The sequence below is a fragment of the Drosophila nasuta genome, chromosome 2R, assembly GCF_023558535.2.
Source record: "Drosophila nasuta strain 15112-1781.00 chromosome 2R, ASM2355853v1, whole genome shotgun sequence".
Taxonomy (NCBI): domain Eukaryota; kingdom Metazoa; phylum Arthropoda; class Insecta; order Diptera; family Drosophilidae; genus Drosophila; species Drosophila nasuta.
This window is the reverse complement of record NC_083456.1, coordinates 5,856,521-5,868,315: the sequence shown is the minus strand read 5'-3', so window position 1 is coordinate 5,868,315 and position 11,795 is coordinate 5,856,521. Positions and strand designations below refer to the sequence as shown.

The 11,795-nt window shown below is 38.8% G+C and overlaps 2 protein-coding genes across 2 annotated transcripts in view; one reads left to right on the top strand and one right to left on the bottom strand.

Moving 5' to 3' along the window:
• Positions 1-6,042, bottom strand: part of LOC132787284 (zinc finger protein rotund) — a 46,122-nt gene extending 40,080 nt beyond the window's left edge. Inside the window, exons 1-2 of the mRNA XM_060794224.1 lie at positions 5,328-6,042; positions 4,090-4,729 (exon numbers count right to left, since the gene is read on the bottom strand). Coding sequence (XP_060650207.1) covers positions 4,090-4,533 — 444 coding nt within the window. The 5' untranslated portion in view covers positions 4,534-4,729; positions 5,328-6,042. The remainder of the gene's footprint in view (positions 1-4,089; positions 4,730-5,327) is intronic.
• Positions 6,043-6,590: 548 nt separating this feature from the next.
• On the top strand, positions 6,591-7,841 carry LOC132787291 (dentin sialophosphoprotein-like). Its single transcript, XM_060794234.1, has 2 exons — positions 6,591-7,170; positions 7,544-7,841. Exons 1-2 carry the CDS (start codon positions 6,693-6,695, stop codon positions 7,612-7,614), a joined length of 549 nt encoding a protein of 182 aa, XP_060650217.1. The 5' UTR covers positions 6,591-6,692; the 3' UTR covers positions 7,615-7,841.
• Positions 7,842-11,795: the final 3,954 nt, after the last annotated feature.

Here is an 11,795-nt window from a genome sequence, read left to right as displayed (position 1 = left end):
CAATTTTTTTCTTTGCCTTCTCTTCTACGCTGCCCTCGTCTCTGCTATGTCAGAGCAATCTCGGAGCTGCTGTTGCTGTTGTTGTTGCCGTTGCCATTGTTGTTGTTGGCTATTTTTTCTATACTTTTTTTTCCTATTTTATAATTTTTGCTCCTTGCTCCTTTTTTTATGCACGCTCTGCCGTTGCCGTTATAAAGACATACATTTGGAGCGCACTGCAGCATTTTCTTGTAAGAAAACGAAGCGCATAAAAAAATATATAGCTGAATTTGCGCGATGTCCTGCAGGCAGTTGTGGCAATAGCGATGGCGATGCCGATGCGATGGGCATGGGGACGCAGCAGCTGAGGTCGAGAGAAGTCTGAATCGTGTAGGGAAAATGAAGCTAGGGTATTACTTGGGTTCAGCATACCAGATTGATTTTCTTCTCTCCGGTTTGCCCATTTTTCTGTTTTTTTATTGTGTTTTTCTAGCTGCTGCTATTTCATTTTGTTCAGATATTTGTGTGCGAATAAGTAAGAGTATGTGTGTGTGTGTGTGTGTGTGTTTGAGAGTGTGTTGGTAAAAAGTTCTTATGGATCGTTATTATTGTTACTGAAGACAAGTTGGGTGTTAAGCATTACAGACTCCATGCTACAAACATCAACAAATCGAGTCTAGTCAATATGCATGTGGCAATGCCAACAGAATAGGCAAACAAATTATAAGATGAAATTTCAGATGCTACAAATATTTTCAAGCCTCTTAATGTTATATTTATTATATCTATCTTAGTGAAGTTTGATTGCTCTTTACTGTCAATATTTCTGTCTCTAAGATTTCGTTTGTTTAGCATCTTAAATGAAGCGTCTCAAAAAGAATCTGGCTATGTGAACATATGATATTTCACTGACTGCGCTATGATTTTAGTTTGGGTTGAGTTAAGACAAGTGAAACAGCTGTCTGTGTCACTTGTAGCTGATTGATTATTGCTGCTGTTAATTTCCATCGCGATTTGTTCATAGTTTTCGTCAGTGTGTGTGATTATTTGTGTGTGTTTGTTATAGTCACGTGACGCCACCTAGTGGCTGGTAGTAGAAAAAAACAAGCGACGCGGACGCGGCACGTCGCGCGACGACCAATAGATTTGGCCAAACCCAAGTGAACTGAAGACAACGACAGTTGCAGCCCGCCAAAGGCAACGCCAGGACCACGGACACATGCAACAATCGAGAACGTCGACGTCGACTGCGCCGGAAGCAGAGCACAAACTGCGACTTATGGCAGCAGCAATAGCAATAGCGGCCATGTTTGTTGTAAGTAGCAGCAGCAGCAACAACAAAAACGCTAGCTAAAATGGCGCGCGTGAAGAGGAAACTCAAGAAGTAGAATCAGGAGCCAGGTCCACGACACACACACACACACACACACATACGGCACGAACATAAAAAAATCCAAGTGAAATTGTCTGGGTGTGTGTGTGTGTGTTCCTTCTTTCTTTTTTTTCCATCACATGGAGCAAAAAATAGCAGCGACTGAAAGAAATACATTGCAAAAGGCAGCGACGAGCAAAAAACGAAATAATAACAAAAAGTTGTAAAAGAAAAGCGAAACCGTGTGATGTCCTGACACACACACTCACACACATATATACATATAGTTCAGCAACGACATATCGAAGAAAGGATAAAAACATTCAGCATTCACGCGAGCAGCGCTGTCAACGTCAACGCCAACGTCGACGTCGCTGTCAACGTCAGCCTCAGCTTCCGCGTTTGGCCGTTAACATTTCATGAGCGCCAATTTCTTGTCCTTCATTTTGTTTATTATATTTTTTTTTTGTTTCTTGTCTGCCAGTTGTTGCTGACCTGCAATTACTAAGGATGTTTTTCTATGTCTCTTCTATTTTTTATTGTGCAGTTGTCAAGCCAACAAGTGGCCTCTTAATGCTTTTTCATTCAATTTACTTAAATTGCATGCTAAGTTATGCTAGATAATTGTTCAAGATTGCAACATTGTTGCTGCTGTATCTCCTTCTCTCTCTGCAGTTTTATGACTTGCAATCCTTTCTGTTATCCCCTCCCTTCCCTCACAGCAGAACACTTTCTTGCAACAGTTTTTCTTTTCTCTCCTTTTTTTGTAGCTTTTTTAAGCGGCTTTGCCTTGAAATCAACTCAACAAACGGAACAAGGAAACTCTATGCTCGCTACTGCAACTCACTGCGCTGCAAGCGTCGACTGCAGCATCAGCGCTGACGTCGACGCTGACGTCAACGTCGTAAATGCAACGCGCGCATTCTGCACAAATGGGAAAAACAAGAATCCTGTCCAGGTCCTGGAGCATATGTTTTTATGTGTACGCCGTTGCGTTGGTTTTTTATGTGCAAGGATTTCGCTGTTCCTTGCATTGAGAATGTTCCCTTCAGAGCACACATACACATGCACAACAAATCCACACACACACACACACACACACACACACACACACACACACACACACACACACACACACACACGAACTCCTTCTGCATCGGTGATAAGAGCCAAAGGATATGCGGCACCCTTCGCATTTGCCAAGATGGAGATACAATAAACGTGGCCTTTAAGATGTGCATTTGCCGGCAGATACGAGAATTGCGTACGCCGATAATTGAAATGAATGCGAAAAAGGGAGCAAAATAAACAGAAAGCAATAAACGCCAAGCAGTAAAAGTGACGGCAAATAACGAAATGATCTCTTCTCCTATGAATCTATTTTAGACTCGAAACTACTTTGGCATAATTTAAGATTCAATTGATTTTTTATTCACTTCGTCAATTTTTAGTTTCATTTGAAAACTTTCCTACTTTATTATCTTAGGATTTCAATAAAATGCAACTTTACTTTAAGGGACAATGTGAAAATAGAGCAGAATAAAAATAGTAGGATTGTTACATATACATATATTAATAATTAAACTAAATTCTACAGTTCATAAGAATTAGTTTAATGTTAGAAATTAGTTTAATATGTATTAGCAAATTTAGAGTATGGTATAACATTTAAAATTTAATTTAATAAGTGTTTAAATCTGTTCAATAAAATCTTCTATAATTCACATTAGAAAATTTACTTCATTATAAAAGTGATAAATTTTAGGACTCTTCTCAAAATTTGGCGATGTGCTTTGCTGTTTATTAATGTGATCACTTTGATTCATAAATTTCAAGTTTATATTCATTCAAGTAAAATAAATACTTAGTAGTATAATATTTGGAATTTTATAATGGTGAATACTACATATATCATATAGATGGCCGCTACTTTCTGTTATTCATAGTATATAGTACTTTTATATTTTATTTTTGTTAAGATATTATAGAAGAAAAATAACTTTTGGGCAAATATAAAATAACTTCGCAACTTTTCCACTTAGAAAACACAATTAAATCTCCATAAATCTAATCCAAACTCAAATTAGACTCAAACTAATATATGCTCGAAGTTTGGCCCTGACCTGCCCCTAATAACTTTTGGCACTCTGAGTCAAAGAACTCCACAAGTTGTTTCCATTTGCTATAAAGGACATTTTCCAACTCGATTAAAATTCAAACTCAATGCCACCTGTTGAACAAGGAGCATTTTATTGTGCATGTGTTTCAAGAAATTTAGATTAAGAGCTTTTCGAAAAAAGCTTTACTTTCGCTTGATAATTATGGCATATCCTGTACACGAACCATAACAAAATATCCTGCGAGTGAACCATAAAAACCTGCCGCAAGCTTCGGCATTTTTACACTCAAGAGCGAGCAAAAAGTTGCTCAAAAGTGGTGAATGCTCAAAGAGAAAACAAATGTCGTCTCTCTCTCTTCCTCTTTCTCTCTCGCTGTGCGAGGGTGTGTGTGCGAATTGGGGGCGTGTTTGTTGTCATGTTTTTTACTCGCTTTCAAGTGTCGGCCGTCGTTTTTTCCTCTCTTTTTTTTGTGGCTTTTAAGTGTTATTGGATGATTTTATGAAAATTGATTTGGTGCACGCCCCTTTGAGGTGGCAAGTGCAGCTGCCACCGTTCCACTCGCGAGTGGCAAGTGGCAAGTAGCATGGCCACTTGTAATTGCAACTAATTATAACTCACCCGAAATTGATGCTCCACAGGACAGTCCAAGTTTAATGCATAGTCCTCGACAACACCGCCCAGAGACGATGCGGATGCCTCACCGAAAACCTGCTCGATCTTGATCGGTGGACTTAAAAGCGATGTGCCTGATCCAGTTGTGGCGGCTGCCGTTCCAGTCCCTGAATTGATGCAACCGACGGCGGCGGCTGCAGCGGCTGCAGCTGCGGCGGCAGCGGCAAATGTGCCCTCGACAATTATTGGAGTCGCCTCGGCGCCTTGGCCAAGGCCAGCTGCATGGCTATTGCTGCAGGGTGTACAGGGCGTGGGTGGGCAGGGCGTGGCCGCATGACCGTCGTGGTAGGGCGTCACAACGAACGATGGATACGATCGGAACTGATGGTACTCGGTGTGGGGATGATGCGCCAACTGAGGTCCTTTGTACCAGGTACCATGCATAATCATTTAAACTGATCAACTCGCCGGTCGTTCAACACTTTTGTCTTTTTCTTTCGACTTTTTATCACTTCACAATACCTCAATTATTATCTTGCAATTTGTTTGTTTCTTTTTCTGGCACTGTTTCTTTTTTATGCACCTTTTTAGTTGCACTTTGTAGTCGGGATTCTTAGTATTTATGAAAAGTGACGAAGTTCGTTTTCTATTGGTATTTAAAAGATTTTATTAATTTTTATTAACAACATAATATTAGAAATTATATTCATGCAACATTTGCATTGGAAGCATTATATTTCAATTAGAAGTTATAAAATTCTAAAAAATAAAACAATATGCGGTGACCAGTCAGAATTTTAATTAAACAGTTTCCACTTTTCTGTTGGTTCAATATATCTACGGACAATGATTATAATAATAATTTTTATAGGTACATATTGCTAAAAGTATTTAAAAACAATCACGACAATATTTGTCGTCTGAATAAATTTGAGTTGATAGTTGTGAAGCTTCGAAATGAATATAAATTAAAATTATAAAGTTTCGTTAGGGTTTCCAATAAATCCTGCTCTTAAGTTATATCGTGTAACATTGTAGTTAAAAGTTGTTGATAAGACAGACAATAAAATATTGAAATATTTATTTAGTTCTTTCTTTTTATCAATTGATATCTTTTCCTTTTTTTCTAACAAAATAATAATTATCCGCTAAGATTTAATCATTTTATTTTTCATTCACTTTTCATCCATAACTTATAATTTTATTATTGAAATAATGGTTGTTAGAATTGATATTTCATTTACTTGACTTTCACTTTGTTGCACTCATTAGATGCCGTTAATTGGTGGACTTGAGTATAATCATCTATTGCACAGATATTCACACAATTCACATTCACTTGACCAGCGATTCAATCGCAATTCATAACTTTGTGTTTACTTTATACGCTCCTTGGGTGTATTTCATCATTCATATATTTATATATATATATATTTTTTTTGTATTAAGAGAACTTTCTTTGTAGTTGTTGTTGTTGTTGTGGTTGCACGATTAATAATTGGTTGCACTTGGTTTTGTTGCACCTTAACGCGCTTGTTAATTGTGATGCACCAAACAGCTGCAATTGCGGAATGGCGAAAATGCGTTGCACTTGGCGACTGCAACAGAATTCTTCGCGTAACGCACAAAAACTCGCAGCCCGCCGCGTCTGAGTGCACTTGAGTCAGGCTTAAGCTTCAGCTTGAGGCTTGAGGCTGTAAACGCGCGCGTTCGATATACTCGTTCATTGGATACTAGAGTGGATACTGGAGACTGCAACGTGCAGACTTCAGGCTGCGTAAGCTTGATTGTGGATATTGGACACTCAACACTGGATACTGAATACTGGATACTGGATACTGGATACTGGATACTGCACTTGAACAGTCTCTGTGGTAGTCTCTGGTTAATTTGGCGCTCGCAAGAAGCGGCGCAAGCAAAAAGTTGCTGCCAGCTCGCAAGAATTCCGAACTCGAATGCTGAGTGCTGCCACGAAAAAAACATTCAAATGCCTCGCCGCCAAGCGGCCAAATCGCAGCCACTGCGACGACGACGACAGCGACAGTGGCCCCACGAGTACTCTCACACTCACACTTACACACAAACACAGACTAACACAAACAGAAGCTCGTTTGCTCTCTTGTTGGCTGCTGTGCTCTCGCTCTCGCTCTGACGGTGCACTTTGGGGGCTACTGTGGCGGCGCATGCGCAGCTTTTTACTCCTTTTTGGCGCGAGCAACAAAACGAACAGAAAAAAGCAAAAACTGCAAAAAGCTGTCTCACTCTCTCTCTCTCTCTCTCTCTGTCTCTTTGCTGTGAAAAAATTGTTTGTGGTTTTTCGTGCTGTTTCGCTTTTTGCTGCGAAGAGCAGCTCTTGAGCAGCTTTGATTTGATTTCGGACTTTTTGCCTGAGTGCTTTTGCGTTTGCTTTGACTTTAAGCATGTATGAGCATGTTGCTGCACGTTGCATTTTGTCTTATTCGTTGTATGTAATAAAAATTAAAGTTCAACTAGCTGCGAAAGTAGGCGTGCCATTCAATATGCTATTCTGACAGAACACATTCATTTTTCGGCAAACTTGTTTTTCCAAATTTCTACAAAATTCCTGTTTTAAATTTTGGGTATTGGCCATGTCAGATCCCAATGATGAGAATCCCGCTGAGGCAGGCGATGCACCACCTCCAGAGGACCCACAGAATGACCGAAACTCAGAACCTATCTCAGACGGACGCAATACAAATGCCCAAGATGACAGAAATTCACAGCCTAACCCAGAACAACGCGACACAAATGCCCAGAATGACAGGCAGCCAAGTAGAAATTTGGAGCAACAGGATAACACAGAAGAAAAAAGGCCAACAGATCAAGAAAGTAAAGAGGAACCAGAAGCTAATAGGACTATGAGTGAAAACAAGAATGTCGATGGCAGAGACAGTAAAAAACGGGACACAGAAAAATCCTCCAAAAGCGAACAACCGGAGGGTATTGAAGATAATGAAGTTGCGGACGATGAGGATTCTGGTTCATCAAATGTAACCTATGCTTTCCAAATCGTTCGAGCCGTCGTTATCTTTGTGGTTGGCTGCAGAATTGTTTCAGACCTAACGGGTATTGTCCTTTGGCATAGTCTAGAGAAGAGAATACAGTAGCATATAGTATAGTAGTATAATTATAAATAGTTCCAATAGCAATTGGAGTACTTGCTCTTTTCTGTTTCTGTATTTGTTTAAATTGCTCAGAATATTCACATTTTCAACCTACAAAACAAAAATTACAATTTAAATACAGCCGCAAAGATGTTTTGTTCTGTTCGGGAGAAAATGTGTTTTGTATTTGTGTAGTGCTGGGTAATAAAGGAGGGTACAAACAAAATGATTATAGCTCTTCATTATTCTTCTTTAATAAGTTCCAATTTGTTATTATTGTGCATACCGAAATTCAAGTTCTTAATTCATCTAATCTTACTCATCTTTTTTTTCAGAATTTGATCAAAATTTAAAAACTTACAGAAATATTTTGACAAAACTTGAAATCAACATAATGTATTTTTAAAGACGTAAACTTATTCATCTCCTAACTATAATATTAATGAAAGTAATAATTATAAAAACTTGCAAACGTTCGCGATCATCTTGAAAAGACAAAGCGAAATCTATCCGATTCAGGGTTAATTTTCTTCACGCACCTCAGTGGGCGTTGGACAATAAGAAAACATACTTCAAAGGCATCCGGCGCGATGGACGCACATTAACCCATTGACCAAGTTTGAGGAGCTGCAATAATGAGTTTTTAATACATGTAATATTCAAATTAAAATTTTTCACAGCAAACGGAAAAAAAGAGTCAAAAGCTGTAAGCAAAAACGAAAATCAAATACATAACCGTATAAATACGTTTTTTTTCACACTTGGCCAATAATCGCACGTATTCATTTCAAGTGCACATAAAAACACTCATCGAGCCGAGCAAACGAAGCTCAAGAGCAGGCAACACAAAAACCCAGCGCTCGCTCTTAAAAACCAAGAGAGACAGAGGGATAAAGAGTGAGAGAGAGTGAGCGCGCAATAGCAAGCCGAGTAGCAATGCAGAAGGTGCGACCAGAGCAGCGAGTCAAAGGCGGCGGAATTTTTATTGGAGCACTTGGCGTTTCTTTCTTTCTGTTTGTGCTTCTGTATTGTTTTTACTGTATGTGTAGTTTTTGCTACTTCTCTCTTTCTGCTCGCCTTTGGATTGGCATTTTTTTCTTGTTGTGTAGCCTGCTGCAACGTCGCGTCGGCATTTGTTTTTCTTCTCCCTTCTATGGCCGCCTTGCGCTGTGTGAGCTGTCCAGGGGGAGCTAGGGCGCGAGGGAGGGGCGCCGGGTGCGGGAATTGAAGAAGATTTTCGGCTCGCTCCCAGCTTGACAACTGCAACAATTCCGTGGGGAAAAGTGCCTGCATAAAATTAAAAAAGGCAGCGTGCATGGCATTATGCAATGGCAGGTTAGTTAATCAATGCAACAGCAACTGCAACTGCAACGGCAACAAGAGCAGCAGCAACTACAACACCAACAGTGACACTGCCACCTGGGAGATTATGTTGCAGTCAGTCCAGTCGAAATGGAATGCGAATCGCTGACAATGTTGTAATGTTTGCCATTTTTGCATTACAAGGAAATTGCTTTATTTAGCGCTCGATTATCCAGCCCCGACGGCAAGCAAACTGCACCAGCTCCATTAAAATTAATTTTCGTCCGTCGTCTACCGTCGTTTATCAGCTTATCGCCTAATTTGATTATTTCACTCAATCAGTCTACATAAAAAAAAATTACAAAATAATTACGTAACGATTTTAATGTTCTGCCATTTGTCTCAGGCTTTAGCTGCATTTCGTGTCAATTTCCATTTCCATTTGTTTAAGTGCAATAATCATTTTCCTTATCGCCCTCCGGCTGTCATTTGACTTGTTTGCATTGTCATCAATGCAATTTTTACCAACTCTATATTTCTTTGAATACCACACGAGGGATTTGGGGCAAATTTTAAGGTTTGAGTTGTTTTACGTGTTTGCATATCCCTCTACAATAATAATACAAAAAATTATAAGTGGAATAATAATAAAATAAAATCTGAACTTCGTCGATTAACACTTAGCAACGATGACTTTATCCACAAAATTTTCGAAATATTTATGGATACAAACAGCATTTTTCTAGTAACTTCTAAATTATGAAAAATATTAAAATATATAATTTTTAATTCTTGAATTTTCAAACGGTTGGTGGATACTTTACTTTTTGCGCAAAATAAAAAAACGATATCTTTTAATTTATTTTATATTATATATTGTTGCACTTATATGCGAAAGACTCAGAATGGTTTTTTGCATCTAAGATATGAAAAACTGTAACTATACAAAAAAATTTTCCACTCTATCTCTATATATCTACTTAAATCGAACCTCAACATATTTTATTTCCGTTTTGTAAATATAAAAATTTAAGTTATAATCACTCCAAAACAATATTTTTAACCACAACTTTAAACGTTTCATGTGAAAGCTTAAAAAAATGGCTTAACATGTGCACGAAACAGCTATTGAAAACGAAAAGTTAACAGTGAAAACCACAAGCGAGAATCTTGAAAATGCATTATGAAACATTTTGGAAAATGACTTGAGGAAACTGCAGAAGATTTGCAACGGGAACAGGACTGGAACAGATGTGCGACGCCATCGACGATGCGAGCGAAATGTCGGAATGGAAAACCGCAACAGTTCTGTTCTGTTCAGTTCTGTTGCTGCTGGGAGTCGAAATCGGGAGTTTGAGGTAGGAATCATCGTCATGGTTGGTCATGGACACCAAATTGGATGACAGACTGGCTGGCAACGCTGCAATGGCGCAGGAACAGAACAGCGCTGCCATAGGGCCAAGGCACCACGATGGAGCTGAGTTGATATACAATTGAAGCACACTGCACGGTGGGGCACGACGGGGCACAGCAACGAGAGGGAACATCAGTGCTCCGCCTTTTTTATGCGCACATGGCGAGCAGATGGGGTCCAAACCGCTTTTTGCCGATTGGTGGAAACGGGTTGAAACCAGTCGGCAAGCGAGATGGCTGCGCTGTGTGCTCTTGCAGCGCACAAGTGCGAGCGAGTGGCAAGACAGTGGACTTGAAAACAGTTGAAACAGCTTTATCATTGGGACACTGTGAGCGAGAGAGCAGCAGGCAGCAAGCGAGCTTGCAAGCAGTGTGAGGAGCAGAGCCTATGCTTTAAGAGAGCGTAATGTGGCTCTCTGCTCTCTTCGAGTGACAGTGCAGACAACGACAACACGTGTAGTTGTTGTTGGCTTGCAAAATATTCGAGTTTTTGTTTTGTTATCGGTCGCGTATTTTGTTAATTTAATTAAACAAAAACGTTTTGTTTGTGTTTTTTTCGTACGTGTTTTAACGCTTTTTGCAGCCAACCTGAAATTGGAATCAGCGCATTTGACTGCCGACGCCGCCGTCGTCGTCGTCGTGCACAACTTTGAATATGTTGAGTATACTCACCATACACCCATTCACTGTTGTTGTTGTTGTTTATGTTTGCTTTTGTTGTATTTGTCATTTAATGACTTGTGCCGTTAAGTTTTAATTGAAATATCACACATTGTGCAATTGCAATCACAATCGCCATCGGAATTGCAGTTGCAATTGTATTTGTGTTTGTCTTTACATCAATCTGCTTTTTACGTCATTATTCTAACTGTAATTGGTTACTTCTGTTCTTTGCTCCACTCTTATGGCCCCTGGTGGACCTTAGATCAAGTTTAAAGTTGAGTGAGACTTGCTTTGATTAAATATATTCAGACTTATCTAGACATATTTAAGGTCTGTATTAAACTTTGTTGCATCAATTGAGTATTTAAAACATTATTGATTTTGAAGTGACAATCAAATTAATCTTAAATTCTTAGATATGCTAATAAGCATTTAGATAAATAAATAGAATCCCTGTATACTAGAATGCCACTTAAATCCCTTATATAGGGTTTAATGTAACTAAAACTACTATTTAGCAACAAACTTTTATAGTATCCTCCAACTGAAATATGTTGAATTATTATTATGAATTTTTTATTAGTACTGAATATTTTTCGAATTTTCTACGAAGATCAGATTGAGTTCGTAATAATAATATTTTTTTTATGAATTATATATCTTTAAAAAGTAAATTTTTTTTATAAAGATGTGGCCTAATCCAAATATTTATACATATTTGTTAAATTTCCATTACAAACTTTTCATAGTAGAAACATTTTTATTACTATCATTGTAATTCACAATTGGATTATGAGCCATTGTTCGATACAGACAAATTAATGTAATTTTGCTTTAGTTGGAGTTAAATGTGCAACACGCTCCATGAAATGTAGGTTAATTTCAACGGAAAATCAAAGTGTGTAAATGTTAAACGGAAGCCAAATTAGGTTTAATATAGAACTTGCATGTTGGTTCACAAACGGGGAAAGTCTAAAAACATAGTACTTGAAAATAAAAGAAAACTTCCGCACGTGACTTCCGCGGCAATCGCTGATGAGGCAACTGAAGAACCCGGCAATTTGGCGGAGCTAACGATGAAGCTGGGAGCATTGAGGCTTCAGTTCGCAGGTAATTGGGCATCAGAGTAATGCAACTGAGGCGTAGGCGATTAAAAGGTGATTAAATCAATTGCGCCAGACAGCGCTGACAGCGATGGATGGTCATAGA

What these genes read in the sequence shown, in the direction of transcription:
- LOC132787291 (XM_060794234.1), top strand. Translation starts at nt 6,693, where the DNA reads ATGTCAGATCCCAATGATGAGAATCCCGCTGAGGCAGGCGATGCACCA. An exon ending in AATTGTTTCAGACCTAACGG is followed by an intron (nt 7,171 to 7,543) that starts GTATTGTCCTTT and finishes CTTTTTTTTCAG; the next exon opens with AATTTGATCAAAATTTAAAA.